This window comes from Emydura macquarii, unplaced genomic scaffold (genome assembly GCF_026122565.2).
Source record: "Emydura macquarii macquarii isolate MOO-44397 ecotype Brisbane River unplaced genomic scaffold, CSIRO-AGI_Emac_v2 contig_1477, whole genome shotgun sequence".
NCBI lineage: Eukaryota > Metazoa > Chordata > Testudines > Chelidae > Emydura > Emydura macquarii.
In genome coordinates, this window is record NW_027131614.1 from 24316717 (window position 1) to 24333657 (window position 16941).

At 39.9% G+C, this 16941-nt stretch overlaps 1 protein-coding gene across 1 annotated transcript in view; it reads right to left on the reverse strand.

Annotated features, from left to right (window-relative positions):
• The window catches only part of LOC137156871 (chloride channel protein C-like), a 94809-nt gene that overhangs the window by 61019 nt on the left and 16849 nt on the right, over positions 1–16941 (reverse strand). Inside the window, exons 7-10 of the mRNA XM_067553877.1 lie at positions 12474–12668; positions 5710–5807; positions 1709–1812; positions 1033–1204 (exon numbers count right to left, since the gene is read on the reverse strand). Coding sequence (XP_067409978.1) covers positions 1033–1204; positions 1709–1812; positions 5710–5807; positions 12474–12668 — 569 coding nt within the window. The remainder of the gene's footprint in view (positions 1–1032; positions 1205–1708; positions 1813–5709; positions 5808–12473; positions 12669–16941) is intronic.

Below are 16941 nucleotides of genomic sequence, written 5' to 3' on the forward strand. Positions count from 1 at the left end.
GTTTTTCATTTCTTGGAAAAAGAATTTAATTTACAAAGATATGAATTCAAGCCCTGAATAAAGTCTTGGGTTTGTACAACTATTCCCCTGTCAGAAGAGGTATTGCATTGCCTGAAGTTGGAAGGATTTGGAGAGTATCGTATCTCACTATTACTCAATTTTTTTTCATTTACTTGTGTAACTGATACATTTTATTGATGTATGTTGTCCAGGTATATTGGGCTGCAGATGTCAGGTTACCAGTTCACAGACACAGGAATTGGCTGCTAGATGCATATCCTGCCCAATATCTACTTAGCAAATGCTTGCCAGCCTTTTAGCAACTACTTTCTAATGAACAATGATTTAGATATCAACTCTCAGAAAAAAAGAGTGCTGTTCAAAGAAAACCCAGATTTCATATAACAAAACTATCTCAAACTTTGGAGTTCCTTCAGCACCTAAGTGATATTATTTTGGTTATCCATTCTCCAGTCATCAGCAATTCATCCATTAAAGGTTGACCACATCAGTGTTCACACTACACCCTCCTACCATTACTGCAAGGATTCAGCACTAGTGCACAGCAACCTACTCACTGAAGACATTGGTCTGAACCACAAAGTCGAGACCTAGATGCAAACTGCCCCAACATTTAGAGGCATTCAGGTCCAGGACTTAGATTCAGTCCATTATGGAAATAGGATCCAAATGCCAAGTCTGAATCTAAATCCAACTACTGTTATAGAGATGAAGCCAGCTTAAATGCTTGTTTTAGGTCCCTGAGCTACTCCAAATATCAGGGGTTTCCAGGTTTAGGGTTTTGGTTATGGCCCATCCACAGCTACATGGGGATGTTTTTTCCATCATTTCCCTTCTGCAATTTTACCCCTTCTACCTAACTACTGCCGAGTCACCCTGTTCCAGCAAGGTAACCCACTGAAAGCAATGACGGCATTGCTATTGCCAGCCTTTCATTTTCAACCCAGATTACTGCCTTACCAACACAGACCTTTACTATCTAAACTATGACTTTAGATATGCAATACTCACAGCATGGGTATAACCAGGCCACTAGCAATAGCAGAACCCGCAGTCCAGCAGGAGAGAAGGAAATAAAATACCAGAGCTGTAAAGAGAGAGGTGTATCCAAACTCTTCATGAGTCCCACGTTTGAACAGGTACATGATTCCTCGCTTTCCACTCTCTGCAAGGAGTGCAGCAGCTTGGAGAGAGAAAAAAGAAAAAATGAGGGATACAGAAAATTAAATAGATCCTTTAAAAGATGCCCACTAACAGTTCTTTTATCTTTCAACCTTCACTATGGTTAAATAAAGCTTATATTCAGTAGGCTGAGCTTACTGAGAAAATGAGAACCATTTATATTTACAGTCTGCAGTCTGTGGCTTTATTCTTTTAGATGACCTAAATGGGGAGAAACCATAGCCATTTAGCCAGGAAAAAGGAACTTCTTGGCTTCTCCCTTTATTAGTGTCTCTGATAGACTTTTTTTCCTCCTATATAAACCTCAGAAGTGCTATAATTCACAAACTTCCCAACTCACACATTTTAAATGGGGGATTCAGTTCTCCTGACATGTCTCTGGAGAGGGGAAAATTAAATCCACTATAAAGAAAACCTACATTGCAGCTAAACATATTTGGAGACCAAGTGCAAATTACACAAACACCATTTTTTCCTAGCAACCATTCAGCACACTTCTCCTTACCTTCATTAAAGGTTTGATTGGAATATTTGACCCCATCTGGCCCTATCCACGATGTGCCTGGTGGACAACTATATTCCGAAATTTCTCTCTCATATGGGCATATGCTGAAAAATTAAAAAGAAAAAAATGATAATATAAATGGATTAATATAATGTACAGCATCTGAACAGAATATATTTATTGGACACCTCTGATAGATATTACCCAGAAAGAGCTCCCTTCTCTAGCAGCCTCTAGCCCTTTACTCCCTTAAAGTTGGCCCTAGTTTATTAGTAGTCATGTTCCACTAGATATTTCCTGCCACGGAAAAGCTAAAGTTTCCAAAATTAAGGAGTCATGGTTTCACTCTACAATTCTGGAGGAAAAAGAAGTCTATTTTAAAAATCCCATGCCCAATCTGGTAATGTCTCCTTACCAGGTGAGTATTATTGTAACATTGTACATTGTCATCAGCAAACCAAATTGTTCCTTATATGTATTTCTGTGTGTAAATCCAAATCACAGTGACCTCAAGACCAGAGTGGAGTTAGCAATTTGGATTGTTTTTGCAAGGGAGACAAAAGAGCCATGTGCACATATTGATACCAGGTATTTCGCTTCATAAAAACTTGTAACCAACGAGATGTGCCTGTCAGCATCCTGATTGCCTTCTTCATACATAGCATTACTTTCCTCACATTCCTTCCCTGTCTCTCTGTCCTTTTAGGCTATATGCGGGTAAGGGCAGGGTTTATATCTTTCTCTGGGTTTGGAAACTACCCACCACATTTTGACCATTACCACAAACAACATGAATCCCATTTGTTCCACCAACAGCAGGAAATCAGTGGTGACTGGCCCACCTGATCCCTGTTCAGAACTCCAGAGAAAAGTGAAAACACATCAAGATTCTAACCAATATCCAGTGCAAGAAAATTTCTTCCAGACCCCAAATTGGCAACCAAAGGAACACAGGATTCATCCCAATTTTTTATTTGCCTTCTTACATCAGTCTCACCCACACAAAAAAAGATGAATCTGCAATTTTTAAAAATATGACACACACAATAGCCAATGAAAAAACAACCTTCTTATCCCCATCTTGGTTCAGAAATTGTATAATTGGTCCTCCATCACTCCATATTGCAAGAATGCCCTAACCCCAGGACAATAGGATAGTCTTGAGAAGGTCTCTCTCAATCTGTCCTGCTGAAGCTAATCCACTTTGTATAAAATATTTGATTAGTAATTGGGTCAGAGAGAGAGAATCATTAGGGCACTAACCTAAGATGTGGAAAACCCAAATTCAAGTCCCTGCTGATTGGCTATTTAATCATATATAAAAAGAGGAACAGCTTCAAGAGGATTGCAAACTGCCCCCCATACTATCCCAGTGATTAACATACTCACCTGCACTGTGGAAGACCCAAGTTCAAATCCCTTCTCCACATCACGCCGAGGGGGGAACTGAACCTGAGTTTCCCACATCCTGGGTGAGTGTCCTGATCATTTTGTGAATTTAGCCCTTCTTTTTAAAAATGCCTGGAAATAAAATATTTCATTTGACTGAAACTAATTTTTGTCGACTTTTTCAATTCACCAACATTTTGCAGAATTTTCGGTTTCAGTTTGACCCAACCCCAATTGTTTGTTGTTGTTGTTGTTTTGGGATGGTTAATTTGTGTTTTTTCAAACTGCCAGTGAACTGAGGAATCAGCCCAGCTCTAGTGTAGGCCAGGCCTATGCATGTCACGATATGATATGTTCTACGAAACGTAGAGTTAGGGAAATAATTTTTGCTATATTTGTGGAGTCACTGAGGTTTATAAATCTTCCTCTGGAGCACTGAGTGAGGGGTCATATTATGTTGGAATAGGTATATCCCAGATGATCTGTACTGACTTCCTATGAGTGCAAGGATCAATGAGTATCAGTCATACACTGTCTGCATCTTTGTTTCTAGGGGAATCATGAACAAAGCTTTAACTCCACGTTCATTCTTGTAGTTTATTACAGTCTCACCAGGACTACCACCACCACCATCTCCAGACTATGTATAGCTCATGACAACCTAATGTTTACTTCTCTTTAGGTCTATCCAGGATGGAGTCTTTATAACTGGGTCTATCTAAGCTGCATCAGACTAAAGTTAGCACTAAGACTGTTAGCCTCTAATATGGATCAGCTGGGCAGTTTTTGATTCAAGGGCAGGCAAAAAGACAAAATTCTTGTGATTTTAGATTAATTTTATGAACAACTTTAGAGCAAAACCAGCTTTGTTTTGAAAAATAATATTTTGTAAGTCGTTAGCCCTTAAAATATAAACAGGATGTTGGGGTCAGGGAAAAGGCTTTTCCCTATAAAGATCCAAAGAGCTGTGATAGGTTTGCCAAATCCTGATATTAAGGACATGACACGTTTTTTTTTTTTTGTTTGTTTGTTTGTTTGTTTTGTTTTTTCAAAAGAAAATACAAACCTTTACTACAGCATACAGTACTTATTCATGGTACTTATTCAGAGATCAAATGATTCTCTGAAACAGGTGTATACAAAGTAATATATGTCTGCATTTTTATTTTACTTTTTTAAGGCATTCAGATTCCATTGTCATGGGTGGCAAATACATCTTCATATAAAATTAATGCAATTATAATACAATGTGTTGCCATCTTTTCTGATGGCATAATTGTACCATATTCACCCTTGTAAACTGGTGAAAATTCAGAGAGCGAACTGTCACTTAATTTAAAATCTGAACAGTTTTTTTTGTCTAAATCCCCTAGATTCTTCACAGATACTAGCTAGAAAAAGATATATACTTGGCTGCAAGATCAAAATCAAATCTGAGGCTCTCATCCTCTATATAACATACCTATAAAATTTACATATATTTAATTGTATTACTCTCACCTACCTTCCACATGACACTTGTCATCTTAGGCCCCTACCTGTAATCTGTTCCTTCAACCATGCAAAGGCCTGTTGAAGTCAACTGAGAGTCATATAGGTACAGAGACTGCTTGCATGGAAAAAGCTGAAGGTTCAGTCCACTATGGTGTAATCCAAAGCCTACCAGAGTCTGTGGGGTCTTTCCATTGACTTCTATGGGCTTTGAATCAGACCCTCAAAGTGTATGTTATCTGAGGTAGGGACCTCCTATATCTTTGCACTATATATAGTACAATGAGGACCCAGGCCTGATTGGGTGCTCTGGCTGCTACCACAATACTAACTTAATCCAATTACTTTTGCTCTCTTAGTGGATCAGATGTGGATAAGTAAAGTGCACTCCATTCCAGAGGATTGGTGGAGGGCCCTCCATCCCTATAAACTCCAAGTAAGCTCTTAAAAGTAGGTCTTCTGTGTGGCTTAATGCATGGGCCCTCTGCCTTGCACGGAGTTCCATCCCAAGCATTTTGTGCATAGTCAGGGCTGTTAGGTATCTTCTTCTACTTTGATTTAGATAGTTTCTAGTTTCTAACTAACTTATTTGTTCTCTTTTGTGTTATGTATTTTGTCACAATTAATGGTAGGCTTTTGTGGTTGCTTTTTACAATTAGTGACAAAGCAATGCAAGGGAAGTTTAAAAGACAACAAAGAAAATTATTGTCTAAGTTCACAATCAAATATGCCCCTCAGTAAATGAATTTGTAAGAAACTGAGAGCAAAAGTGTTTTTCTTTAATTCTGAGTTCCTCGGACATAGATATTTATCATCTGTAAACTTTAAAGCAAAATTCTGACCCTAAGTTGTAAATGCACTTGTAGTCTCAAATATACGGCCATATTCCTGACCCACTTGTTTATTATTGCATTTGTCTTTTAGTGTGCCCTGGTTGTTGCATGCCCAATACCACCTGCTGGAAAAGTTCATGTGCACAGATACAATTATCCATTTTGAACATGCAATGCTGATGTATCTATGCGAATTTTTATCCCTGGGATGTTCATAGAAACTACTAGAAACAGTGTGGTAATAATTAGCATTCACACAAAGATGCTTGTGCCACTCTCACCACTTACATTTCTGAACTGCTGTTCAGCTGGAAAGTTCTCGGACTGACGACCGGAGTGCAAGGAAAGAAATATGGCAAATAGACTGTCACAGTGACGGTACACACCTGCAGGTGTAAAAAATCAAAAACATCAGGATGTGAGGTAGAAACACAGAAGAAGAAAAAGTGAATGATTTAGAATCACCAACAGCTATCACAATGAAATTGTTCTGTGGGACGTGCCCAACATATTTTGAGAGATCAACCTTGTTCAACTTCAGTCATTTAAATCTCAATCCTGAAACATTCCCCACACAATCAGATCACTGTATCCACATCAAGCCCCAGTGAAGTGAATTGGGGTCCACCTGCGATAGCCACCACCTTGGCCAACACAGAGGGATTGAACTTGGGACCTCCAGAGCTAAAAGTATGAGCTGAGTTTCTACAGCTTGAGTTAAAGAACCAAGGTTTTGTAGCTGGGGGCTGAATCAACTCCTGTCCTCTGTGGGTCGGCATAGAGAGAGACCTGTAAAACACACACACCAGTGGGTTACACCCCCAAATGGAGCTCCTTGCAGGATAGAGGTTTTAGACTGAAAACTGAAACTGTGTGAACTGTGTTCCATGTATCTTTTGGGAAGAACCTAGCACACTTTTGGACACTTTAAAGTTATCTGTGCTCTAAAAAAGCCCCAGCCCCACCCTCCTAAAATAGAAGCAGCTAAACTTCATGGGTTTAACTATTACTTAGTTGTAAACATGTTTACAGCACTCATCATTATAGTATGTGGTTACTTATTTCTGCCTTGTAGCCTCATTGCTTAACCAATCCACTCAGAAAAGGCTTCTGAAAAGAGTATCGTTCCAGTGCTCAGTGTCAGAAAGTTCTTAGACACTATAGCAGTGATGACACCTTACAAATCCTGAAATAAATTAGATAAAATATTGTACAGAGACAAGTAGAGATTAGCCATGCACTGTAATCCTTCATAAAGGAGAGGCCTCACCATCAGTGTTCTTTCTGCTAGTTCTATATACCATTTGAAAGAGGATATTAAAAAAATAAAACTACTGAGGGTTTTTTCCTGGTTGTTTTGTTCTTATTTAAAAGCACCTGAGGTGTGTAAATGAGAAGTCTGAATGTATTCCAGCAACAGACAGGACCAAGCCACAATACTGAGATCTTGATCCCAGCTGCCCCAAGCCTCAAAGCTGGTTGGACCTTGAACTATGGTTTAGAGTTCCATCTATAGTTCTACGGAAGGTAAAATTACTGTAAGTAAAGGAAGAATATTTTTTTAAATAGATCTGCCCTGAAACTAAGTAGGTGTCTATGAGGAAACTGTTGAAACACACTGGGCCATTATAAAAGTGCCCTATTTTAGGCATGAGTGAGACATTTATACACACTCTGGAATTTAAGGTGCTACACTTAAGGAATTAAAAACAAATGCACAAATATAGAATTGGGGATAACTGGTTTGGCAGCAACACTGCTGAGAAGGATCCGGGTGTTGAGGTGGATCACAACCTCAATGTGAGTCAGCAGTGTGATGGTAAAAAAGCAAATGCAATTTTAGGTTGTATTAACAGAGGCATATCATGCAAGTCACGTGAGGTAATAGTACCACTCTACTCAGCACTGGTTAGGTCTCAGCTGCAGTTGTGTATCCAGTTTTGGTCTCCAAAATATAGAAAGGATGTAGAGAAACTGGAAAGGATCCAGAGACAAGCGACAAAAGATGATCAAAGGGATGGGATGCAAGCCATATGAGCAAAGGCTAAAGAAACTGGGTATGTTTAGTTTGGAAAAGAGGAGATTGAGTGGGGACATAATAGCGGTCTTCAAATAGTTGAAAGGCTGCCATAAAAAAGATGGAGCATGTTGTTCTCTCTTGCCACAGAGGGCAGGACAAGAGGCTCTGTGTTCAAACTACAGCATAGCAGATTTAGATTAAATCTCAGGAAAAACTTCCTAACTGTAAGAACAGTAGAACAATGGAACAGATTGCCTATGGAGGTTGTGGAAACTCCTTTGCTGAAGGTTTTCAAAAAGAAGCTGAACAGCCATCTGGTTAGACACAACAAATCCTGCATCTTGTGAGAGGGTTAGACTAGATGACCCTTGCAGTCTCTTCTAACCCTATGGTTCTATGGTTATTACGACACATTAGGTAGTACTTTTACAGAAACCAAGGAGCTGAGACACCACTGTATCTGCAATTGTAACTGCTTATCATACAACTGAATCTCAAGTCTTTGTTTCTCTATATCTTAAACATAAAAAGCTTCTGGGCACAGCCTTTCTAAAACAGAGACAGCCTGCACTGGCCATGGTCTGGGATTACAAAACCTAGGTAGGTTTTGTTTTTGCAAAAATCAAAATCAGGGATGGTTCAGACCCAGCTCAAACTTTATTCAAAGCCCCCAACATTTGAAGGTGGGTGTGAGGCAGGTGATTGGCTAGAGGATTCCAGTTATGGCTGGTTTTCATTGCTAAATCAAGAGGGGAAAAATTATCTCAAGTAACTTTGAAAAGTTTTGGTAATTTTAAAAAATGTACCATGAAACTGTTCGCTCAACTCAGAGAAACTCTGAGCTTTTGGAACTTAACAAATTAGTCATCATGATAAAAATACACAGAAAAGGAAAGATATGTTTCCTATATTCTTGGCAGAACACTGTCCACATTGTGATTTCCTTTTTGTAGGGAAAGGTGATGAATTATGGAGAAGCAAATGGCCACAGGTCAGGAGGGCACTTTATAAAGAGAACCGCCCCTATTCTATAGGCTGGAGATTAGGAATTCAATTCCCATTAAGGGAAAGTGCTCAGGGTTATTTTGTGGGAGTGGGAGATACCACTATGATTTCTTTCCAAGTTTAAATGCAGACCTGTTTACATAAGATTATTCTTGGGTAATTAAAGTCACAGTGACATAGTTTCTTTTAGTTGCCTGACTCTATATCATTTTTTAAAATGCATCATATAGTTTCTTGTTAGATCAAACCACTACTGCCCTGCCTTGCTTAGACCAAGACATGATAAGACAAGAATTGTAACCTGAGAAGGACCTTCTAAAGTCAGTGAAAAGGAAAGAATCTGAATAGGAGTTCACTTCATTGCTTACATTAACTTTGGTGAAGAATTTACATAAAATGTTTATTTTAAAAAGTAAAGGGGGAAGGAATGAAATACTTAAACCATGGGGAAAATGAAACTTTAAGCAAAGCTATTTTTAACAGCTAAAACATTTGGGCTATTATGATGACTTCAGCAAGATGCTGAATGCTCTCAACTCCCATTGACTCAAACTGAGGACTAGCAATATTATTTTTATGAATACCATGCATGCCTCTGTGTGTTTATTCTGGGTTACTCGCTATGGAGTGAGATCCAAAGGGGATTTAGAGGAACTAAACAGGAAAGGCAAAACAATGTCTGAGATAAGAAGCATCCCAGCAAATACAACAGCAAGGTTAATTAGCTGTAAAGAAGCTGGTGCCAGCAAAGTTGCACAGTGCTAAGATATCAAAAGAAAGATCAAAAAACACCAGCCAGTTAATAGATTAATTGCAGAAATGGAGGGGTAAAAAGGGCTGTCCGCAGATTGAGGCTAAACACAGGCTGACAGACAAACTCAGGCTATGTCCACAATTGGAACAGGGAATGCAATTCCCATGTTGCACAGACATACTAGTGCTAGCTCTCATCAAGCTAGTGCACTAAAAATAGTAGTGTAGCTGCAGTAGCATAGCTGCCCTGAGTACGAACCTGCCTGGATCCTGTAGGTATGTGCATGGGGCAACTAGCCTTCCACTCTTGCCACCACCTGTGCTACCATGACTGCACTACTATTTTTAGTGCACTAGCTCGATGTCTGCTCAAGCTGGGAATCACAGCCCCCACTCCAAGTCTAGACATAGCCACAGAAGGAGGAAGAAGCTGCAACAACACAGTCTGCTTCTCGCAGCCAGAGATGGGAGAACTGGGCTGAAGGAAATTTACCAAAGCCTGCAAGAAAAGATTAAGATGTAAATAAGACCCATGTGCTTATAGGCTATTCATTGTTTTATCCTTTGCGCTGCATGCTATGCATCTTTGGGTGAATAAATGATGTTTTGTTTTTGAAGAAACTGTTTGAGTCTCTTTAATCAGCTGTCATAGGCACCCAGAGTGAAAGGACTTATGGGTCCTCTTGCGTTAATGTATTTGGTCAAAGATGGGGCGGCTGTAGCCCAGAGGTCCAGTCTAAGAGTGGTTGGACTGTATGGTTTCACACAGAGTGAGGTGCAGGACAAGTCAGCTCTGTCACCCAAGGTGTGCCGTCAAGACTGACTTAGAGGTGTCTAAAGCGCAGCTCGTCTGGTAACTGCGTCACTCCCTGAGTCCTGCAGGTGCTCAGTATCACGTAGGATTGGGTCTTCAATGGTGTAAAACAAACATTTTATGACATCTTGTTTTCTCTTTATATCTGACCCTAGATCACAGCTAGCTGGTCCTAAATTGAAATCCCGTACTGTGTCCTGATAAAGCTGGTAGTGTTTCTTCAGAGAAGTAATAAAGAATAGTCTGTTTTCATACACGTAGGGAGTTCATGTAAGGGGTTTGTAATGTATTCATGAGAAGGCAACCAACAGGTCCAGCTATAGAGGGAGGAAAGAAAGAGAGGTTTCCATAACTCAGATAATCTTCAAATGATAAATGAGAAGTTGTAATTCATGACCTTACACAGCAGGGAAAAATAATGAAGCTTTCTGGATACAGAAAAGCCCATCGTTGTTATTAGGCCTCAACTGTGCAAATCTGTTTTGAGTCTGCACACATGGCACCATTTCCAAATGAGCTTTGATCAAAGAATCCTTTATTCCTGGAAGACAGCAATTCTTAGGTTTTAGAACAAAAACGCCATCATACTTTTGGCTCTTCTAAATAAGATAAATAAGTGAAGGAATACAAGATATTCTGAAGTAAAACCTCATAGACTGATAAGAGACGGAATTTTCAAGGGGTTTATGGCAATCAGTTTTTGTACACATGGTTTAATGCCTCATTTAATTAACTCTTTTCTACATTATCATAACAGTTACTAGCATCCCCTTGGGGCACTCAGCTACAATAGGGTTGTAACCCAACCAAGTTCTGAAACTGTTGGGTTTTGCTCAGGGCCCACAATATGGCTCTTTTTATATATATTTATTATAATTATATATATTATGTTACATATAATGTTATAACAGAGCTGGATGCTGCCTATACCAATGGGGTACAACTGTTATTAGGTCCTGCTTACAACACAATTATGTCAGTATATCTCAAAAAGCACAGAAGAATTAAACCAGTAACTATTGTTCTTCTGTGACACTGATCTTTCTGCTGTCTCAGATCAGAGCTTGGCTGATAGGGTCATTTGGATGGCCAGGCAGGCAGGAGAGGCTCTGCATGGGTGGGCTCACTGCCCTTTAATAACTTTTCCTCTTCAAGAGGGAGCTTGAACTCAGTAAATATACTGGCAGGTCTGCCTAAGAGATATCAGCAGCATGAAGTTTTGGTTTTCACTCGTTTCTCTGAAGAAAACATTCAGGCACTTTAAAATATCTGAAAACTCAGCAAACTTCTGCAAAGAATGGAGAAAGGAAAATCATGGCAAGTGGATGTTCAGAAGGTAAAACTAGCGGAGAAATCCAACTCAAAGCAATCTCCATAAAGTACAGAAGAATGCTCAAAACATGTCACCCTCTCCACCCTCCAAAGCCCCTTTCCATGTCTTCCACTGTATTTTTGAATTTGAAAATGATGGAAACACACACACAAACATAGAAACATTTTAGGCTTGCTTTACTTTTCTAGTTCTGATGGCAAAATCCTCCCCACAAACTAAAAACTGTACTCAGTGGAAGACTAGATAGCTCCAAGGACTGGAAATAGGATAGCTCCTTTCACAGGGCCCAATCCAGCTATGAAGCAACATCTTAAAAAGTTCTCAAAATCAATCCAAAGCTCTGAAGTTCTCTCCAACCCTGATACCTCATGCATCTATCCTTCCCCCAACAAACAGAGATCTCTCTTCACGGTGTGTCATGTTACTTGGATATTTCACAATCCAAATGGTGTACACTCCTAATTGCCTTTTATGTTTTAAAGGTGCAGATGTAGCAGAGGGATCTAAATTGGTTCTATTGCACCAAAGCAGGGGAACAGACTGATGCTCACAAGAGGATTAGAGGGGAAACAGGCCCATCAGATTGCCACCTGAAGAAACCAAAGGCCAGGGAGGAAAACACATCACCTCTTGATGAGGACAGAAAGGATAGAGAGGGGAAGCAGGTAACCAGGCTTCTCCCAAATGCCAAGGTAGTCTGTCATTGCTGAGGAAGAATGAAGGGAAAGGAAATGGTTGGAACCTACTGGTGGCAACCATCCAAACACCAAAAATGAATGTGACAGCTATCAATCCAGCAAAACAGTTCTCCATACCACTAAATAAATGTAGTATCATGAAAATGAAGGCGTGGCTGGGGGCAGCACAGATGGTAACGTGGTAATTGCTATAAAAATAATAAATAATGAATAATAATAATGATAATAAACACCTGAAAATCTCTATATGACATTTTGGGTCCCAGTTGCCTATTGCATACCAATTGTGCTAAATCATGCACCAGCAAGTCATTTTCCCTGTCATCTGCTGTTACCTCCAGCCACCTTGTGACTGGCCTTCAATTTTACCTGAACCATTGTAAACATGACTTCAATCTTTAACTTGAGAAACACATACTATTTACTTACAAGAACCAGCACAGATTCCAAGAGCTTGCTTGTTTTTCTGAGGGATGTATTTTGAATTGAGCTAAAGAAACGCTCGCGTACTTTATTAATTTTTATATTTAGGCAAACAAAGAGAGCTCCGAAAAGGCCTCCAAGTATTCCAAGGAAAATGGTCGGAACAAAGGCCAAGACACTCATATCCAGCAGGTTCTTAACCTGAATTGAAGGAAAAAAGAAAGACAGTATGTTCTGAGAATTCTGCCAGTGATTTGAAATACAGCAGCTACTCTGCTAAGTGAAACATGATATAACAATGCAACAAATAAGCAAAAATTACTTTATAAGAAACAGATCTTTCCTTGATGCTTAAGGAGCACAGTTATCAAATTTAGGGCTGTTCCCAGGAGGAGCCAAGAGCCTTCTCCTCAGAACCTTGCCAGATCAGGACCAGAAAGTACAAACACAGTCACATAGCTCAACCAGCTAGTTGTTTTAATTTTTAAAAAGATTGGAAGGGACTTGATCAAATCAGACCCAAGAATCAGTACTGCAGCTCCTGTTTGGGCCCTCTTTCCCTGAACAGAAGCAGTCAGTCAGGCAGAAATCTTTGTGATGCATCTGCTTATTACTGAGAGCTCTCAGAACTTCAGGGTATATGCAGACACTTGCCTTGACTTCAGCGGGGTCAGGATATCACTCACTGTACCTTAAATCACCTGATCATTCATAATCATTAAGAATCAATCCTGAGCTATTAAGTTACATATATGCTACTTCCTTGCTGCAGACCAAAGCCTCAAGTGACATAGATGTGTATAGACTTAACAGTTTTAAAATCTTTTGTCTTATGCTTTGTTCCTACTGTTAAGATTAAACAATGCTTAGTTTTAAGAAAGCTGCCTGATCACTGAATTAACCACTGGGCACAGCCCCTGGAGAGAAAACTTACAGGGCCGAACCCACCTGGGACTGCTAAGTACTCATTGTTGATACCCGGGATGCTGTAGCCCTGGGACATCTAAGAGTAGGACAATTATAGGATTCCAACTCAGAAAAGATGAAGGCAAGAGCCCTGACACCTGATGAGGTGCACTTAGAAAGACCATGGAGGGGACAAAGTGCAGCTAGCCTTGTAACTGGGACAAAAACCTTCTCCAAACATTTGCACGTGCACGCGCGCGCGCACACACACACACACACACACACACACAGAGAATACTGTCAGAGTTTTAACAATGCCATCTGACAATGATGTACAGCCCTGGCATTATTTTCACCAATTGCTATAACAAAATCATCCTGTTTATAACAATGATCTGTCTACACAGATCTCACTGTTAAAATAGCCACTATCAAAATAATTTAAATGTAGAGGGCAGTTGCTAAATCTGAAATATCAAGAATTCTATTCTGTTCAGTTTCACACCTTCCTCAGGACTCTAATATCTGCGTGCCTTCCAGAATTGCATTAAGTTATGTGACTAACAACAGTCATGTATGGTTCTTTCTGCCTCCCTTCTGAGGGAGAAATCGCAAGAGGACTATTGTTTTAATATATTAGATGTACACTGTGCTTTGTGTTAGCAAAGGCAAGGTCAGTTAAGTAGGCCTTCCATTTGGAACAAAAAGTAGCAACGTGTATTGGTGGATCTTAGTTCATGACCGTTCTAACTGCAATATGAGACCAGCCCCCAAGAGAGATCTGTCACCTGTCCCAATAAGCTTCATCCTTATAAATAACCCAATGGTCCAAGTGACAATGAATAAAGTTAAGCTTCCTAAAAATCTTGAGTGCTGCAGAATCACAGGGAGTTGCCATGTAATACATTCTTCTTGTAACATTATTCTGGGTGAGTGAAACTGAAGAAAATAAATATTTTTCTTGAGAAACATAACCCACAAGCTTTCAATTCAGAATTTATTCACTATAAACTGTGTTGGTTAGTGCCACAAACACGAAAGAAGTGAAATTTCCCCAGCCCCAAACTAACTGAAGTGAAAATATTTCTGGGTATCTGTACCATCTGGACTGCCAAAACCTATCAAACTCCAGCAGAAGTCATGTTGGTGATAATTCTATCCGGTTTTTCCTCTGGGGACACTAAAAGAAGATGGAAAGGGCCAGAATTCACTGCCTTTTTCTGAAGATGTCCTAATAGGAGCTTGTAAAGGGCTACAAATATTAAAAGCAGCAGTTATTCTCATATTTGACGCTCATGTGTTTTTTGTTACAGAAAGGTGTGCTCCTTTTGTGTTGGGTCAACCTCCACTTTGTTTTCATAATTGCTACGTATATTTATATACTGTTGCGATACTTTATGGCAGATGAGACGTTTTCCACTATGGTTCATGACAACTAGTTTGTGTGGGCTATTGAATTCACAGAATACAATAGTACAAATATGTTACAATTCAGGACAGAAAATTTAAATGAATTAAAAGATATAGAGTGGTATTCACAGCTGTGCAGAGGACCCACACAAGGTGGAGGTATCAAAATGTGTCAAGTGTGAAAGTGAGAAATTCTAAGACACCCTAACTAAAAACTAGGAGATTACAGAAACTCTGCAAAAAAAATAATTCAAAAACAGGGAGTGGCTATAGTGATTACATGAGGAACAGCTAAAAGATGTGAGGTTTTTAAAAAAAAAAAAAAAAAAAGTTACCAGAAATGCTAAAGGAGGTTGATAACTAAACAAGCATGCTGAGTTAATAAAAGCCTGCTGAGATAAGGGATAACAGAGCATAGCAAGTTAGATGTGAGTCTGTAATGTGACATGGAAGCAGAAGCACCCAGTACAATTTTGCACAGAATATGCAGAGTCAGCATAGCATGGAGCATGCGAATAATGATTCCTATCTACACAGCCGGAAATATTGCCTCAGTTTTGAGCACTAAGTTACCAGAAAGACAGACAAGCTGGGGTGAGTTAGAGAAAAGCAATGAAAAATTATCCAGAGCCAGTGAAATCTGCTTATGAGAAATGCACTAAGGCGTGGACAATCGTCTGGAACTCAGGAGAGCTAGATTCTAGTCCCTACTCTGCTATGGGGCTGTTGTGTGAACTTGGGCAGGTTATTTCATCTCTCCCTGAGTAAACTTCCTCGTCTATAAAATAAGGATGACGATACTTACCTCTGTTATAAAGTGTTTTATGATCTACTGATGAAAAGCAGTATATCACGATTGGGTAATATTTTTATAGATTAAGACATAATATTAATCTAAAAGATTTTAAAGTGCTCACTCGCCAAAGAGAGTTAGAATACATGAAGACAGAGTAGCAGGAAGAAATTAAGAAAGGGAGAATATAGACTGACTATTAAGAACACCTTCCTGACAGTGAAATTCTGAGAAGTCCCCACACAAAGAAGATAGCATGTACACGTAACAATGTGTAGCTAGGGGAAGTGGTGCAGATTTCCTGGTAGCTAAACGGAGTGAGAGAGAGATGGTTTCTGGTCTTTCTGCTGCTCTATTCTCCCAAATCTGATTTTGCATGAATAGCATGCAGTTGCTTCCCTCCATACCATGGTACAGAAAAAAAGCACATGGGTTGGTATTAATGCAATGTGTAATTAACCTACAGAAGTATCGGTCAAAAATATTATTGAAGCAAAAAGCTTAATAAAATTCAAAATAGAGTGAGACATATGTGAATAAGAAGAATAGTCAGTGCTATAATGGACAGAATAAAAATTCAGAAGGAATATCAAAAATCCTCATGCTTCAGGACATTAGCCAATCATCAACTACTTAGGGTTAGGAAAAAACTTCCCCAAAGGAAAAATTATTGCCTTATTGTCCATTTAGAGCAGTGGTGCCCAAACTTTTCCTGTCGGACCCCCCCTTTCCAGTAATGGAATTTGTCTGTGCTCCCCCTACGTTACTGCACAGTTGCCTCAGCAGAGGAGATTGGGCTGATGGCAGAGCTGGAGGCAGAACTGGGGCTGGAGGAGGAGCTGGGGATGGGGGAGGAGAGGGAATGAGAGCAGAGCTGGGGCTGGGGTCGGAGCTGGTGCTGGGACTGGAGCAGGGCTGAGTGCCATTCCTTCCCTGCCCCCTGTGGGGGCTGGCTCGGGGCCCCACCATGCACTCCCCAGACGTTCTTCCATGCCCCCCTAGGGATGCATGCCCCACAGTTTGGGGACCACTGACTTAGTGGGTTTTACAACCCCCTCAGAAACAAAGAGTAGTATTTTTGCAGTAACATTTGCAAAGAGTCTTCTTCTAGGATGGGGGACAATTGTTCACGATGAAGAAGACACATTGCTAAGCACTGTGTAGAGGCAAGCGAAATTGTTCTGTGCAAACTTCCTCACACAGAGTGTCCAGTGGATCTGAAATCTGGCCAACACCATGCAGTTCTATGGGGTTTTGAGTGCTCTTATCTCTGCTTGAAGGCATTGGGAACTCACTCAGCATTTTGCAGAATAGAGACCCAAATCCTCAACTGTACTTGAGCAAAGATTGACAGCTATTTTTTTT